General features: G+C 44.0%; 1 protein-coding gene across 1 annotated transcript in view; it reads left to right on the top strand.

The window, feature by feature from the left end:
- The first annotated feature begins 859 nt into the window (after nt 1-859).
- UNC5B (unc-5 netrin receptor B) overlaps nt 860-18,445 on the top strand; it is a 250,789-nt gene continuing 233,203 nt past the window's right edge. The window contains exon 1 of the mRNA XM_087701872.1: nt 860-1,131. Within this exon, the coding sequence (XP_087557998.1) occupies nt 1,041-1,131 (91 nt within the window). The 5' untranslated portion in view covers nt 860-1,040. The remainder of the gene's footprint in view (nt 1,132-18,445) is intronic.

The raw sequence follows: 18,445 nt of genomic DNA, 5'->3' as shown, positions 1-18,445 counted from the left end.
TCTGTTCTCCCCTCCTCTCCTCTATTCTCAATAAATAATTCTATTACATGCTACTCTACTCTACTCTAAATAAAGAATTCTATATATTCTAGTCTACTCTACCCTACTCTACTTTACTTTATTCTCAATAAAGAATTCTACTCTGCTCTGCTCTGCTCTGCTCTGCTCTGCTCTGCTCTGCTCTGCTCTACTCTACTCTACTCTACTCTACTCTACTCTACTCTCAATAGAGAATTGTATTCTATGCCCTCTATTCGGCTCCATTTCGTAAAAGCTGCCATGCATTAGATGTGGGCAGAGTCCAAGCATGGGGAAACGACCGGCAGGAACAAACGGCGGCAAACGGGCGGTCGAGCTGCTCGATGATCGTCGAGCCAGCGCGGCGAGAGACTCCAGCTCCGAAGGTTGGGAATCGGGCCGGGCCTCCGCGTTTTCCGCCCAGCCCTGCCCGGCTCTGTAGTTGCGTAGGCCGTCGAAAACTCCCTCCCGTCCCCCCTCTTTGGCTCCGCCGGCTCCTTCGCTCCGCCCGTCTCGGTCCTCCCCAGTGGAACCCCGGCTCCAGTTCCTCTGGCTCCTGGGCTGCTCTGCGTGCGGGACACCTTGGCAGTGTGGCAGGAGGCTGGCTGGCGAGCGGAGGCAAGAAAGGGGCTCGCGGAGGAGAGCTGCGGCGGGTCCGGCCAAGCGAGGAAAGGGGAAGCCCTTGCAGCCGAGGGATGCAAGCAGTCCAGCTGCCGCGCCTGCCTCGCTGATCCGCCGCCTCCGCTGCGGGTCCCAAGTTGGCAGAGTCAAGAGGAGCGCCGCAGCCTGGCACCGAGGCGGCCAAGGAGAGGACCCGCTGGTGCCCCAACTCGCCTCCCGCGGCTTGGCTGGCTTAAAAGTTGCCGGAGGAGGAAGAAGAGGAGGAGGCGGGAGAGGAAGAGGCGCGAGGGGGGGCTTGGCGTGGGGAGGCTGGAGTCTCCTTCGGAGAGGAGAGCGTCTCTGGAGACCGTTCGAGAGGAAGAGCGAGGGAGGCGCCGCCGCCACCGCCTTAGCCGGCCGCGATGCCTTCTGCCTGGAGCCGAGGAGCGCCTGGCCCCGGGGTGATCACCCTGCTTCTGGTAGCCCTGGGCAACCTGGGACTTTGCCACGCAAGTAAGTCAGCGCATCTCGGGCCGGCGGTGGGAACGCGAGGGGAGAAGGGAGGAAGAAGCAAACAAATAAACAAACAACGCGCCTTCGGTTTGCTTTTGCGCCCCGCTTCTCGCGGATGCTTTCGTGCCATAAACTGGAGTACTGGAAGGAGGGAAGGGAAGGCGCTGCCTTTCTCTCCCGGTCGGGAAAGTTTTTCTGAGCTTCCCGGGCCCCATCTCCTACCCTACCTCACCCCCCTTCGTTCCCACTCCCATCCCTACCCTATTCCTCCTCTGGATTCTGGACTCTTTCAGCGGCGCCTCGGACTTTGAGAACAGCTTTGCCGAAAGAGAGAGACACACACAGGGAAATACAGAGAAAGAGAGAGAGAAACAGAGAACGGTATAGAGACATGAGAGAGAGAGTTACAGGGGAGAGAGAGAGAAATACACACAGATAGAGAGATAGAGAGATACAGAGAGAGATACACAGAGAAAGAAATACACGCACACACACACACACATACATATATACATACAGAGAGAATACACACAGAGAGAGAGAGATAGATAGATAGATAGATAGATAGATAGATAGATAGATAGATAGATAGATAGATAGGGATAGATAGATAGATAGATAGATAGATAGATAGATAGATAGATAGATAGATAGATAGATAGATAGATAGATAGATAGATAGATAGATAGATAGATGATATACAGAGAAAGAGAGAGATACATAGAAAGATGAGAGGGAGACAGAGACAGAGACCGCGGCGTGGCGGAGAGATGAAACGAAAAGGGAGAAAGTGCTTTCGAGCGCTCCCTGTCCCGGGCGCGGCTTCCCCTCCTTTCTTTCCCGGGAAAGATCCGCAGGACGTGGCGCTGCATCCCCGCGGCTTCTTGCGCCTGGTGCCGCAGCGGAGGCGACGCTTCCCGCGGCTCTTGAACCGGGCGAGGAAGATGGGTAAAAGAAGGAGGGAGCGCGCGCGCTTAAGGTTTCAGGGGTCCGGGGGGGGGGGGAAGGCGTGATGGACGGCTGCCCGCGCGGAGGGGACCGCTTGGGACGGCGCCGAGTGGTGTGTGTGTGTGTGTGTGTAGCTTCGCTTCCGAAGCCCGATCCTGCTCCGACTTGGTTGAGAAGTTCCGCGAGGTTCCTTGGCTGGCAGGTATGGTAAAGTTGCGCTTAGGAGACCTGGAAGTGGAGCTTGTAAAGGCAGGCGGCGAACTGGACGGGAAGGAAACTTTCCCTTTTCTGAATGTAAAGCCACCCCATTCATTAGGGGGGAGGGCGTTTTGGACGACTGGGGGTGTGTCCTTGGAGGTCTGCTTCTGCTTCGGGCATTTGAGTGAGAGCATTAAACCCGGATCGTTTGTGGGGGGGGGGGGGGCTCCATCGCTTGAGACTTTCAAAAAGAGATTGGACTGCCCTTTGTCAGAAATGGTGAAGGGTCTCCTGCTTGAGGAGGGGTTGGACTAGATGACCTATAAAGTCACTTCCAACTCCACTAATCTGTTTCACTTCTTCCAATTTCGGGATTAGCCAAGCTTGGCCTAAATTCTAGAGGATTTTTTCCTGCTGTCTATTATTTATCAAAGATGTGCCTCTCTATCTAAGCCACTGCTTCCTCGCCAGACTGATTTAATCACCATGTAAGGTGAACAATGAGGGATGTCTATTATTATTATTTAAAGGAAAGAAAATACAATTCTTCTGCTATCCAGATATTAACCCAGGTTAATCCAGCATTGTGACCATTGGCTTGTGGGTCTGATCATTTTTTTAAAAAAAAACAGGTCTCTTGTAGGTCAAGTAGTGAGAAATAATGTCACAACCATTGTGAAAAATCACAACTTCTTAAATATACTGTATGTTCAAAACCAGAAAGGGCCTGGTTTTTCTCCGAGTCTGTTATGGTAGAGGTCTCGCCTCACAATCAGGAGGTTGTGAGTTTGATCCTAGGTAGAGGCAGATGTAGGGTCTCCTGCTTGGGCAGGGGGTTGGACTAGATGACCTGCAAGGTCCCTTCCAACTCTGTTAGAGAGAGAGAGAGAGAGAGGGAGGGAGGGAGGGAGGGAGGGAGGGAGGGAGAGAGAGAGAGAGTGTGGCTAAAGGGCAGGAATTGCCCTGGTTAAAGGGATATGAAAAATGCCAGGAGAATTAATGCTGCTACTTTTCCTTTCCTTCAAGGAAAACAGGCAAGACAGAGAACCGTAAACAGAGGCACTGATTACTAGCAGGCCTTTTATTTGGCAGTACTTTAGAGATCTTTTTTTGCAAAATAGCATTATTTCAGGTAAAGCTGGGCTGCAAACATCCAGATGACCACTAGGTGGCCACAAAGAGTTTTCTGTCCTTGATTGAGAACTCTGCCATTGCCTGGATTTGATAGTCCTCAGACTGGGCTGTTCATTTGAGTTGATCCGCTGACCTCAGCTGGCTTCTGCTGTTTTCAGCCTGCAGCCCAAATGCACATTTATTTTTTCCCCTCTGGAGCAGGAGAATTTTGAACGTAAAGGGACTTAATTCTAATATACAACTGGAGTTAATTTGATCCACGGGCTATCATTTCATCCTGTAACTTCCTTAAGTCCTGTAAAAGGATCTTGATTTTAGAAGGAAATCCAATGAAACATACAAAGAACTGAATTCCTATTTCTTCCCCAAAGAGCTTTAGGGTCGAAGTCTATACAAATGACCAGGAGGAACTTCACTTTGTGAAGTTATTTATTTGGGGAAAATGAATTCCACTAAATGCTTGGATAATGCATTTAGGAATTACATGTGTACATTCATCTCTGTGTTATAAAATCAAGAAAATTATTTGGCTTATTTTTAGTATAAAACTTGGAGCGTGGACTGTCCAAGCTGAGCTGTAAAGGAAAATAGGATAGTTTTGCAAATGCATCAAGGGTGAAAAAACCCCAAAATATTAGCATGTTAATTGTTTTAAAAACAAATGTGAACTCTTTCTGAGTCCTTAAATTAATGTAGCTGAAATGATGGTCTATTTAATAGAGATAATTATTTTGCCTAAAAATATGGACACAACGAGCATTTAAATAACCAAGGCATTGCTTTGGTTGAATTTGTTTGAGTCTTCCACTATAAATATATCAATTTGGTAGATAAATATTTATTCCACCCCTACAGGAAGAGTTTTCCCTCAGTGGAAAGAATGAGCAAAGTGAAAAAAAAAATGTAACGTCTTTTAATTCCCTCTCCTCAATTTAATCTCTAGCCTGACCTAAGTAGAACCCCCTCATTTTCCATTTCATGCTTTCCTGGGAGTAGTTTAAGGGCAGATGCTTTGAGGTGGTCCAGTCAGTATGAAGCCAAGCCATTCTGACAAGATAATCTAGAGACAATTTTGGTGAAAACTGATGATGGATGAGAATGTCCCTTAATTGCTGATAGTTACTATGTATGTTGAGCAGCTGTTACTCAGTACAGTGGATGCATTGTGTATAGGGTGCTGTTTGCTCTGGTTCCAAAGAGCTGGCTTGTAATTAACTGGAATCATATTATAATTTGTATCGAGCCTGGTATTTTAAAGCTCTATTTTGAAGTTGCCGTTAATGATAGAGGGGGGAAACGGGAGTATGAGAAGAGTGCAGGGTTTAAAGGGATTCTGGAATGTAAAATAGGACTTGTGCTAAAAGAAAATCCCTTTGTGCATTTATAAATATGCTTTCTTATATACACTTAAAGAGGGTTGATCTGAAACACTGGCTTTTTTTTCAAATGCAGGGTCTTATTTGTATCCCAGCCACCTCCCAGAATATAGCAAAAATTGAGAGGGTGGGGAAGGATAGCCACGAAACTCCAATTTTGAAGTAGGGAGCTGGTTCCTTAAAAGGATAAAATAAACTGTGCCACCTCAGATAACCTGATTTAGGAATAAATGACCATAAGAAAGAAAGAATGGGATAGGGTAGAGGAGTATGAATGGCTGCCCCCCACTGTTAACTCCAGCTTTGATCTGTATTTGAACCTTATTGGCGTCCCATTTTGCTGGCTGAGCAAATGATAAGCCTATTGAGCAATCTATTCTTTTATTTAATAGTCATGCTAGGTGGAACTATTGCTCAAATTTCAGGCATCGGACATCTTACTGTGGAAATGACACGAAGACAATAATAATTTAAACTCTCAAGAAATGCCTTTTCTGCTTCTCCAATACTGCATCAAATATCAGCTAGAATTGCATCTACCCCACGCAGAGACGTAACAGTTTATTGATATAGAAGCAGGTTCTTAACTTTTCTTAACCCTTTTGAGCAAGGACTGAGTTTCTTTGCAAAACGGAGAGGAATCGTAACGCTTGTAACGGTGGAAGCTTGAACCTTTTAAATTTACACACTTTTGTCGCTTTGCCTGTGGGCGCCCTCTCCTTCCTGGGGGTTTATTTTCGTTGGTTTACAGCAGTTTTTTTCAAACGTGACGACTTTTAAGATATATAGACTTGAAGTCCCTGAAAGAGGCCAGGCCGGAGAATTCTGGAAGTTGAAGTCCACACCTCTTAAAGTCGCCAAGTTTAGAAAACATTGCTCCTCCATCAAAATAATGCTTTTGGATAGGTTGCAGATTCCCGGGGTATCTGCAGAATTAGAGTTCTGGAGGGCATAAGGCTGAAGAAGGGTGATATATTCCCTCCCTCCCTCTCTCTCTCTCTCTCTCTCCCTCTCTCTCTCTCTCTCTCCCTCTCTCTCTCTCTCTCTCTCCCCCTCCCTCCCTCCCTCTCTCTCCCTCCCTCCCTCCCTCTCTCTCTCCCTCCCTCCCTCTCTCTCTCCCTCCCTCTCTCTCTCTCTCTCTCACACACACACACACACACACATACACACACAAACACACACACCACTTGTGCTTGAAACAGTAGCATTGCAAACCCCTGGTTCTTTTAGTTCCTGCCCCAGGGCTGCCCAAGCATTTCTAGAAGAGATAGGCTTTTAAATCTCCTTGCTTTGTGCTACCCCCATTCTAGCAACTCACAATTGCATCTAGAATACTGTGTATGCTATCTCAGCATTGTAACTTTACAACATGGACCATCAATGAGAAGGTAGTGTGAAGTTTTCTTTTTGAGCGTAGATACAAAAGGTTGTCTTTGGCTGCCTATCTCACAAGACAGGAAACCATAAAATCTGATGGCTGCAGAGTTTGGGACGGATCCTGACAATAAATAGGAAAGGTTTGGTGTTCCCTGACAGACAGGGACAAGCCAAAGAATGTATGTGATTACTTGAAAAAATGACTTTGAAGACTTTTTAACTGTACAGGCCATTCTCCTCCTTCCTTGTAAAAGCAGAAGGAGCCATGAATAAACCCAGCGAGGTGTCACTAGATAAATTTGCAGCTTTGGTCTGCTCATGGCCGGAAGCATCCTGGGGCAAACATGTCTTGTGGAAGAAAATTAAAAGGGAAAACTTGTTTTTAAGATCTAGTTAAAGTGCCAGAATTTTTGCAGAATGTCTCACCTTCAGTAGTATATGCAAACTGTGCTACTTCCAGCCTAGGTTTTTCAACACCTCCTAAGTTCATTGGAAACTAAAATTGAAGAGAGCAGCAACCTGAAAGTAAGGAGAAACTTCCTAACAGTGAGGACGATTAACCAGTGGAACAGCTTGCCTCCAGAAATCGTGGGCGCTCCATCACTGGATATCATTAAGAAGAGACCAGATAGTCACTCGTCTGAAATGGTATAGGTTCTCCTGCTTCAGCAGGGGGCTGGACTAGAAGACCTCCAAGGTCCCTTCCAGCTCATTCTATACTAAATTCATATACTGATCTTTAACATACGAAAACACTGGTGCATCTCTACTTTAATTAACTCCTCTGTTATCAGCTTCACTCACCTATTGTTTGTATTCTAGGAGTTCCGGATGCTAAAATACTGTCATCAGCTCAAAATCCCAGTGCTATTTCACCGTCTCTATTTTCTTAGCAGCTGAACTAATCCAACAGTAATTATGAGATGTCACAATTTCCCCGCTTGTTTGGGAGCAGGTACCATTTTGGGGAAGGCTGCTAATAGATACACAGGGCTGGGCTGTTTACCCAGAATGAGGAGCAAGAGACTTCTTCCTACTAGAAGTGGGTTGCTCCTGGTTCGGCCCAGTTCAGCTGAACTGGTAGTGGCGATGGCAGGAGGCTCCGCCCACCCGCCCGGACACTTCTGCGAATGCGCAGAAGCATTGCCCGTCCACGAGCAACTGGTAGTAAAACCGGTACAAGCCCACTACTGCTTCCTACCTATAGCTTTTATGGCTAGGAGGAAGAATGATCATTTGCAGAAGACCAAAGTTAGGTGGTAAAAAGTTTCAAAAGATTTCATTCCATTCATATCCTAAAATGTACGGTAATACTTTGGTTCATATCCTACCTAAGAGGGAAATTGGAGCTGAAGTCCAGCCTACTGAATGTTGTTGTGTCTATACTATAAAAGCAGTCAGGGTTGATCTCCTCTAGGACTGACCAGTTTGATTGCCTTGCAGTCCAAGGGACTCGCAGGAGTCTTTTCCAGCACCAGAGTTCAAAGGCTTCCATTCTTTGGCGCTCAGCCTTTCTTATAGTCCAACTTTCAAAGTCATACATCACAACTGGGAAAACCATAGCCTTGACTATACACACTTTTGTTGTCAAGGTGATGTCTCTGCTGACTGCTCTTTGGAAGCCAGATCCTGGAAGATGATACTCAAATCCTATGGCCATCTAATGAGAAGGAAGGACTCACTGGAGAAGAGCCTCATGCTGGGAAAGATTGAGAGTAGAAGAAGAAGGGGACGGTAGAGAATGAGGTGGCTGGATGGAGTCACTGAAGCAGTTGGCATGAGTTTAAATGGACTCTGGAGGATGATGGAGGATAGGAAGGCCTGCAGGAATGTTGTCCATGGGGATGCGATGGGTCGGATACAACTTTGCAACCAACAACATTATATATATATATATATATATATATATATATATATATATATATATATATATATATATGTGTGTGTGTGTGTGTGTGTGTGTGTGTGTGTGTGTGTGTGTGTGTGTGTGTGTGTGTGTGTATATGTATGTATGTGTATATATATATATTAGATTTTTTGCAACCCCTGGTAAGCCCCAATTATGGGAGGAAGCTAACTGCTCCCTTTATTTATTTATCAGCACAAATAAACACACACACACACACACACACACACACACACACACACACACACACACACACACACACACACACACACACACACACACACACACACATATATATATATATATATATATATATATATATATATATGTGTGGTAAATAAATAAAGGAAGACTAGTATAGATCTATTTCAAGCTATTTAGCTCTCATCAGCTAGCCATATCCTTACTGGGATTCGACTTTAAGTATATATATATATATATATATCCCCCAAGCTGTTATTGTTTTAAATAGAAATTAATTGGGTTGGGAAGGAGAGATACTTATTTTCTTTAACGTTGATATGTTTGCTACATAGACAGTTGACTCTTTTATTTATCCTGTGCAAAGATATTACAAAGAGGATGTAAGTTAGCCTTTCCCTTGAACAAGGCCGTTGGAAGTTTGTGTTGAGAATAGTAAATCGAACATCTTTGCTTTTTTCCCTAGTTCTTTAGTTCGTGCTGCTAAAATTGCATATGTGCCAGTCCAATCCACATTATTGGGAAAGGAAGGCAGGTTTTCACTAAAGCAGAAAGATAAAATTATAGAATACAATCTCTGTAGCAGTAGGTGTGTGTGTCTGTGTGTGTGTGTATGAGAGAGAGAGAGAGAGAGAGAGAGAGAGAGAGAGAGAGAGAGAGAGAGAGAGAGAGAGAGAGATCCATGTTAGAAATGTATTATTGTAGGTTTGAATCAGAAGAACCATTTATGTATGGTTCTAAATAGGGTTGACTATGAAAATTTAACAACTTTAAAAAAACTTTTTAAATAGGAAAAACGCCTCCAGTGCCGTAATAATTTCCTTCTTCTGTAAAAGTGCGGCAGTTGCTGAGGGATGTGCTTTTTGGGTTGTTTTATTGTTTGCATAAGAGATGCGGTGGCTCCCTGGATAAGACACTAAGCTTGTTGATCAGAAAGGTCTACAGTTCAGCTGTTCGAATCCCTAGCGCTGCGTAACGGAGTGAGCTCCTGTTAACTTGTCCCAGCTTCTACCAACCTAGCAGTTCAAAAACACATACAAAATGCAAGTAGAAAAATAAGAACCACCTTTGTTGGGAAGGTAACAGCGTTCCATGCACCTTCGCCGTTTAGTCATGCCAGTCATATGACCATGGAGAAGTCTTTGGACAGAGCCGACTCTTCGGCTTTGAAACGGAGATGACCACCGCCTCCCAGAGTCGGGAATGACTAGTGCATATGTGCGAGGGGAACCTTGGCCTTATTGTAAGCATTTATTTGACAGGCCAAAGCAGCAGTCACCAACCAGTGGTCCTCCCGTGAGAACATTTTGGTGGTCCGCAGAAAAATTATTTGCATTTTTTATATTGCACTAAATACTATTTATCTTTTTAAAAAATTCATATTAGTGGCTTGCGGGATTTAAAATTATAAATTTAGTGGTCCCTGAGGTCCGAAAGTTTGGTGACCCTTGGACCAAAGGAGGGGAAGTATGTCAAGTGGGGAGGGAGGAATTGCTGACCTGATGATGATTTACAAGATGGATTTTCAGGGATAACTAAGAGTAAGAACTGCAGGAAAGGTTAGGGAGGGGGAGGGAAATTAGGTTCAACAGTTCTATGAACTTACAAACTTATGTATCTTACAAAGATCTCCTTTCTTTGGGGGGGGGTTTCAAGTAGGAGAAAAAAGGCATTTTTTGTCTTTCTGTATTCCCCCTTCTTGTATGTGGATTCAATCTCATACTTAAATCTAAAACTTTACATTAAGGCTGTAAAAAATAATAATAGATAGATAGATGTTCTTAGTCACTATTTGTCTGTGCCTGGGTGTGTATAATTATGAGCTTGCCTTTTAGAAAAGGGTAATGCTTTAGCGTGTGTGCATGCACTTGCTTTTTCCTTTGGTTTTCTAAAACATTTTAGTGCTGGATTTGCAGCCCTGTGCAGAGTCTAAAAAATATTAATCAGTTTTCCCCCTCTGTTCCTTTGGCCTCAAATCAATGAGCCCCATTATTGCCAGCAAATGGCCAAGTCGGATTCACATTTTCTTCCTGGTACGGCTGTGTTCCTCTAATAAGTACACAACATACAGCAAGTCAACAAGCATTGATTTCTCTCTCCGTTTTTTTTTTTATGCCCTGTGCCTGCTTTGAGACCCACAAAATGCATACTTGATGGATTTGGAGGGAAAGATCTCCCAGAACACTCTGCCATCCCAAGTTCTGATCTGTAGCAAGCAAAAATTTCAGTTCTTCCAACTTGCCAAATGTTAGTGTTGATGTGTTTAAATACAGAGACTGGTTCAGAAAATGTACCGTATTTTTCAGAGTATAAAACGCACCAAGATTTTGAAGAGGCACATTTTTTAAAAAAGGTTTTGCACTCTTCAGAATTCCCCAAAACAGCCCCTTTTTTTTGCTAAAACAGGCCCAAAAAAAAAAGGCCATGGATAGCCTTTAGGAGGCTTGTGGAGTGCTCCTGGGGCCTGCGGTGGGTGGGTTCAAAAACAAGCCAAAAACAATTTGTTTTTTGCTCATTTTTGCCTCCTCAGCCCTCAGGAGCTCTTTGGAAGCCTCCTAAAGGCTATGCACGGCCATTTTTGCAAAGGGGGAAAGGTTTTGGGAGGCCAAAAATGCTGTATTCAATGTATAAGACGCACCCAGATTTTCATTCTCTTTTTTTTTGAGGGAAAAAGGTGCGTCTTATACTCCAAAAATACAGTAAGTCAGCTCTTGCATGTACTGGTAGGTTCAAAGAGACAGTTAAAAAAAGAACAGTCTTGCAACGTGGAAAACTGTAATACAGCATTTTTATTTTTATTTTGCTTAGAGCTGCTATGCAAATCCATCCCAGTAGAGAAACGGTGGTTTACAAAATATAGTAAAAAGGTTTTGCAAGATATATTCAAAGCCTAAAATTTAAAATTTATTATCTGTGTGAACTTTGGATAAATTGTTACCATGTTTCTCTGGAAAAAAAAGACAAGGTTTTATTTTCTTTTGACCCTCCAAAGAAGCACTTGGCCTTATTTTGGGGGGAGGTCTTATTATTTTTGAGGTGCAGGAGGTGTCCAGAGTGATCACCTCATGGCTGCTGCTATGTTACAATATTTTTGGAGAGGGCTTATTTTAGCGCATGTGCTCAAAAGCCCAATTGAGCTTATTATCCAGGGAAGTCTTATTTTCGGGGAAACAGAGTAATTTGGCCACAATTTGTGACTATACAAGTCTTCTCTGGCACCTCCCGAGATTATCTCTTACTTTGGTTTGGTTTGTGGTCTCTGACTATTTTATTGATCTCCACAGCTCCATTCTATCCATTAGTAATCTGTGTTTTCTCTTTAGAACTATAATATTATGGGACCTTTGTGGTTTAAGATGGAGAGATGCCTCTGATGGGAATGGCTTTGTTGGCTGGGAAGAGAAGGAGAGAAGAGATTGAGGGTTTTTGACGCTGGTATTGTGATAAAACCAAGACAATGAAAATCTCCAAAGTTTCATGTAAAAAATTAATAAAAAACGCTGCTTCTCCTCCCCTTTTCTTCAGCTATTCTTTTCACCTGTTCCATCCCTATTTTTTGTCTGGCAAAACCAGGTATTTGCAACAGGCTATGAGGAAACATGGAATGTAGTGTCTCAGGAGTTAAGATGCTGAGTTTGTCGATCAGAAAGGTCAGCAGTTTGGCGGTTCAAATCCCTAGGACTGACAGAGTGAGCTCTCGTTGTCCCAGCTTCTGCCAACCTAGCAGTTTGAAAGCATGTAAAAATGCAAGTAGAAAAATAGGAACCACTTTTGGTGGGAAGGTAACAGCGTTCCGTGCGCCTTCGGCATTTAGTCATGCTGGCCACATGACCACTGAGACATCTTTGGACAGTGCTGGCTCTTTGGCTTTGAAATGGAGATGAGCACCGCCCCCTAGAGTCGGGAACGACTAGCATGTATGTGTGAGGGGAACCTTTACCTTTACCTGTGAGATTCCTCCCTGCAAACACCAGGGAGATCAGCATAGTGCTGTGATGGCGAACCTATGGCATGCCCTCTCTGCGGTCATGCGAGCCGTCGCCCTAGTTCAGTTCCACCATGTATTTGTGCACGTTCCCACCGTAAAGCTGATTTTCGAGTCTCTGCTGAGCATGCATGGGGGGTGGCACATGTGCAGTGGTCATGTGCGCATGCCCAGAGTTGCATGTGCATGCAGGGGATGGGGAGCATGCAGGGGTCACGTGCGCCTGTGTGGTGGGTGGGGCGTGTGCACAGGGGTTTGCACGTGCATTCACAGGGAAGGGGGCATGGGGGGGCGTGCATTGCATTATGAGTGTGGGCTTGCACACTTTCGGCACTTGGAACAAAAAATATTAGCCATCACTGGCATAGCATCTAATTTTCTAGCTACCGTGCCACTCTGTAATTGCCGCAGCTCTCATGTTTTGTGTGAAATTATGTGCTCTTTTCTTCAAAGCATTGTAGACCCTCTCCTGGCAGGTGTTTATGGGGGATAATAAGGGCAAGAAGAGTTTGAAGTTGGCCTTGAAGGGTTTCTTTGGAAAGAAAAACCGGTGCCACGCTGTTGACTTGATTAGATGTTTGTTTCAGATCAGGAGTGGCTTGTGAAGCTCAGAAACAAGGTTTGCAGCTCCCTTGGGCCCGCCTCCCATCCTTGTTCCCTTCTCCCCACTGTGGCATCTGCCTAAGCAGCTGTGAAAATCTGGAGTGGGATGCAGCAAACAGGGGTTTTTTTTCTGCCTTCTACTACCAGCAGGGGTGTGAACTTGTGTTGATTGTTGATGATCAAATAGCGGAGCTTGTGTTTGAAACTGGTGAACCTACGGGCTTTAAACCTTTTAGACAATAGGTTTAAAGATAAAACGGATGAAAAGACACACTGGGCTTTTACCCTGCTGAATTGAGGAGAAATGGGGAGTGGGTGGAAGCGCAGAATGTTAACAGCAGGTGTGTCTTGCGCTTGTGATTTATAGGTACTCCATGAAGATGCAAAGTGTTGTCTGGTTTTTTTTTAAAAAAAAAGAGATTCTAGATTTTCCAAGATAAACTTTCAGGAGTGTGCCTTGGAGCACAGTGCCCGTAATATGATAAAACTGGGCAAAGGACTTGCCAAGGGGCAAGAAGATGACCTCTTGCCAGTTTATCCCCAATTCATTTGTAAAGGAAATAACATTTGGGTGTTTTGGAATCATTTGCGTGAATTGTTAGAGCAGTTTCTCCACCACTTTCAAGAGGCATAGATTTCAATTCTCGGCATGCCACTGTGATACAATTGTGTTGTTGCAAATAATTATTATTATTATTATTAACAACAACAACAACAACAATAACAATGATAATAATACACTGGAATATTGGCAACAAATATCATTTGTCTACAAGCAAGAACTGGTGAGAAAGTAATAGGAAATGAAGTTAAATTGCTCTAGGACTTTAGAATTCAAACAGACAGGCACATTACACCCCACATAACACCACAGACTTAACAGTTGTCAATAAGAAAGACAAAAAAGTCTGGATAGTGGAGGTGGCAGTGCCTGGAAACAGCAGAAGAGAAGAGAAAGAACTGGGGAAGATAGCAAAATACAAAGACCTACAAATAGAAATAGAACGACTGTGGCAAAGGCAACCAAGGGTAGTACCAATAGTAATAGGTGCCTTGTGCGCAGTCCCAAAACAACTGGAGCACCACTTGAACACCATAGGCATTGACAAATTTGCCATCAGTCAGTTGCAGAAGGCAGCTTTACTTGTAACAGCTTCCATCCTGTGACCCTATCTCTAACACCTCAAACATCCAGATCTGCCTATCCCAGCTAAGGACTCAATAGGTAGACAAAAATGCCAAACCCACTCTGAACATCTGGCTGACTGTGATTAATAATAATAATCATCATCAGCATCAATTAAATTTGTGACACATCTTTAAATGTTCATTTGACTGAGTTTCATGCTTAATGAATAAAAGAAATATAATAATAATAATAATAACAACAACAACAATAAAATATTCAAAGTGACTCTCTGCTTCCTTGTCTGCCGTCTAATTCACACTGAGTGGGAGATTCCAGGGGATAATATTGTCCACCAGTTCACAAGCTAGGTTAATTTGATAGATTTATTTCACAACGGAGTCCTTGCCAAATATTGGGTTGTCTTCCTTCCTTCTCTCCCTCCCTTGATTAAAACTTTGGCAATAAATAGGTGGGTGATGTGGCAATAGCAGTCTTGCCTTTATAACAATAATATAGTGCAATGGTGCTAGTGGTAAAAGAGAAGCAGACTCTTTTAGGATGCCGACTTCCTGGGCTTTGCAACTTTAGCAGTTTTGACTGTAGCCAGAAGGGCTAGACATGTGATTTATAGATTAAATGGAGTAGGGTTGGAAAGCTTTTTATTTATTTATTTTTATCCTGCCTTTGTTATTTTTTACAAAGCTGCAAACATACCTAATAACTGATCTTCCTCCTATGTTACCCACAACAACAAGCCAGTGAGGCGGATTGGGCTGAGAGAGAATCAGGGGTGGGCTGCTGGGGGTTGGCAGGGGTTCTGGAGAACCTCTAGCTAAGATTCCGTGCAGTTCGGAGAACCCCCAAATCCCACTCCTGGCTGGCCCTGCCCACCCCTCCCAGGAGTCCCCATGTGGCCAGATTTGAATGCAGATAAGTCCAAGGTGCGTGTGAAGGCTCAGGGAGGGCAAAAAACGGGCCTACAGGAAGTTCAGGAAGGCCGGAAATGGGACCATTTCTGGCCTCCGGAGCCTAGGGAGACCATTTTCGCCTTCCTGGAAGCTCGAGGAAAGCCTCCGAAGCCCAGGGAGTGCAAAAAGCCCCACCCCTGCCATGGTGCAGGAGGCCCACCAGGCCACGCCCACCATGACCACGCCCACTCACCAACCGGGCAGAGGACCCCTTGCTAAAATTTTTGAAGCCCGCCTCTGCAGAGAATGATTGGCCCAAATTCACCCATGCTGGCTTTCACACCTAAGACTAGAACTCCCAGTCTCCCAGTTTCTAGCCAGATGCTTTAATCACCAGACCCGATTCTTGGAGAAGAAGTGAGGGTAAAAAAAAAAAAAAAGATCCATCAGCTGCATTGTCCTACTGCCTTTAGGAACAATTTTGCACGTCAACTACTTTGCATTAAACTTCCCTTCAGCTTTCTGGGTGGGCTGATGGAAGATCTACTCTGCTAATATGTGGGCTCCCTGACTTGTTGTAAGTATATCTGGGGAGCTGGCAGCAAGCCCTGAGCTCTGAGTTGATGATGGAGAGGGCTGTACGACAGTCTGCAAGGAGTTCATTACAGCAGATGTTCCTGACATAAAGCCACAGGTCCCTGCTGTTTCTTATTCACTTATATCCTTTAGGCTTTAGCGATGCTAATGTTAAGGAAAACATTTGGCTGGAGTGGAGATATAAATCACAGCCTTCTCTCCCTCATGAATTCCCCCACACATGCCTTGACTGTCTCCCCTTATCTGTCTTCTGTTTTTATTTGTCTGTTTTCTCCGCTCTACCAAAATGAGAGTCACTGACAACTCAGCCTTCTCTCGCTCTCCCCTTCCTTCCCCAGCCTTACAGCCCAAGATAGGCCTTATTAGCATCTCTTTAGCAATGTGGATTTAATTCAGTGATGGTCAGCAAACACGGGTTCTTCACTCTGCAGAGCTACTCCATTTCGTGGCACTTCTGAAGGAGGCCTGCTCCCTACCTAAAATTAAACCTCTTGCTTATTTTCCTTTATCCACGGATCCAGGGAAACAATCTGGAAGTGGTGGGACTTGGTGGGCGATATTTTTCTTTCCCTAGTTATTTTGCTGGGTGCCATCCATCCCCATTGGTAACTGCCGGGCGGATCCTTTTCATGGAAAATACAAAGCAGGAGTTGCTCATTTGGTGCTCTCCCTCTCTCCACTAAAGGATAATCCCCACTGTGACAACAAACCCACTTCAAAAGGACAAAGGGGGCATTTCCCTTTCGTTCTGGTAGCATGGAGCTGATCACAGGGGGGAAAAATGACAAGGTCAGACTTGGTCAGGCACTTATTTATTTTATTTACTTATTTATTTATTTTTATTTGTCAACAAGTACAGGGAAACAAGTATTAAAACACGTGGAAAAAATGGCACAAATAAATGGATAGAAATAAGCAAAACATAGCCATAAGCACATAAAAAGGGTACATATAAATGGGGATAGTAGGACAGGGATGGTAGGCACGCTGGTGTGCTTATGCACACACCCTTTAGGGACCTCTTAAGAAACTTGTAAGCTCCACAGTAGACAGCTTAGGGTAAAAGATATGTTAGAGAAACTAACAAGAGGATCAGGTAGGGTGTTCCACACATTTATTTCTCTATTGCTGAAATCATTTTTCCTGCAATCCAGATTAGAACACATTTAGTTTGCACCTATTGATAGCCCTTGTGCTATTGCAGTTGAAGTAAAAGTAGCCATTAACAGGTAGGACAGTTATGGCAAATTATCTTGTGCACTAACCTGAGGTCGGAGCATAGAAAGGTTATCCAGACCTAAAATTTCAAGCCTGGTGGTATACGGAATTTTATTACGAGCAGAGGAGTTGAGTACGATTCTTGTAAAATACCTCTGGACCCTTTCTAATGTTTTAATGTCCGAAATGCAGTGTGGGTTCCAGGCAGGTGAGCAGTATTCAAGTAGATAGAAGGCTACCAAGAAAACATAGAACCTCAGGCTAAACTGCATACATGGTTAAAAAAACAAAGCAAAACAAACAACCCACAAGGCATCAACATCAAGCCACTTCCATCAATCTCTCCAAAAATTACATGGATGCGTCTTGCCAGAAGTTAATCTTGATTCAAAGGAATGTTTACTTTTCATTAATGTCGTTAAGCCATTGATAGCAAAGCAGGGTATTAAGGAAGCGTGCTCTCTCGTTCTGTTCATCCACATAATAAACCTCGGGAGGAAAACAAAACCCCAACATAGGTTGGGTTGTTGTTATTTTTGCTGTTTTAATATTAAGATCTACCAAATTCCACACAGTTAAAACTAGATACATTTCTCACTGTTCCCTTGGTAACTGTGAGGGGGATCTTGGAGTCCTAGTGGACAACCATATAAATATGAGCCAGCAGCGTGTAGCAGCTGCCCAAAAAGCCAACACAGTTCTAGGCTGCTCAAACAGAGGGATGGAATCAAGATCGTGTGAGGTGTTAATACCACTTCATAAGGCCTTGGTAAGGCCACACTGGGAATACTGCATCCAATTTTGGTCGCCACAATGTAAAAAAGAGATGGAGACTCTAGAAAGAGAAGAGCAACAAAGATGATTAGGGGACTGGAAGCTTAAACATGAAGAACAGTTGCAGGAATTGGATATGTCTAGTTTAATGAAAAGAAGGACTAGGGGTGACATGATGGCAGTGTTCTGATATCTCAAGGGCTGCCACAAAGAAGAGGCAGTCAAGCTGTTCTCCAAAACATCTGAGGGTAGGACAAGAAGCAATGGGTGGAAATTAATCAAGGAGAGAAGCAACTAAGAACTAAGGAGACATTTCCTGACAGATCAATTAATCCATGGAACAATTTGTCTCCAGAAGTTGTGAATGCTCCAACACCGGATGTTTTTAAGATGTTGGATAACCATTTATCTGAAGTGGTGTAGGGTTTCCTGCCTAAGCAGGGGGTTGGACTAGAAGACCTCCAAGGTCCCTTTCAACTGTTATTATATTTCTATTTTAGAGACGGGCCTTTGCTTTCTTGGTTTTGTTGATTGGAAATTCTCTCTCTCTCTCTCTTCCTCCCTCCCTCCCTCCCTCCCCCCCTTTCCACATCTGTAGGAAGTGGTGGCCAGATAGCCTTCTGGACAAACTTCTTGTTTGTCATAGAAATTCTGGAAAATATGTCTAATCTGTTCTTTCCTATCAAGTTGCAAGCCATTCACGCAAACAGAGTAATCAGGTTGTAAGTAGAAAAAAGAAGGAAAACAGAGTCCCCGTCACTGTGAATTACATCTTTGTATTAGTAACGAGTTGTGTTGTGATTCTGGAGTTAGAAGTCATTAAGTTGGCATTTAGAAAAACCTTACAAACAAGAACTTTATCTCTACTTTTCCTGCCTTTCAAGGAGCTATCGTGACATCTTTCAACAGTAACTAAACTGGATTTGCCATTGGTTCTGCTCTGGAGGAGTGTGAAACCA

Source organism: Thamnophis sirtalis, unplaced genomic scaffold (genome assembly GCF_051295495.1).
Source record: "Thamnophis sirtalis isolate CommonGarterSnake01/CBP01778 unplaced genomic scaffold, rThaSir2_p1.2 scaffold_15, whole genome shotgun sequence".
NCBI lineage: Eukaryota > Metazoa > Chordata > Lepidosauria > Squamata > Natricidae > Thamnophis > Thamnophis sirtalis.
The sequence above is the reverse complement of the archived record's forward strand: the minus strand, read 5'-3'. Positions and strand labels throughout refer to the sequence as shown.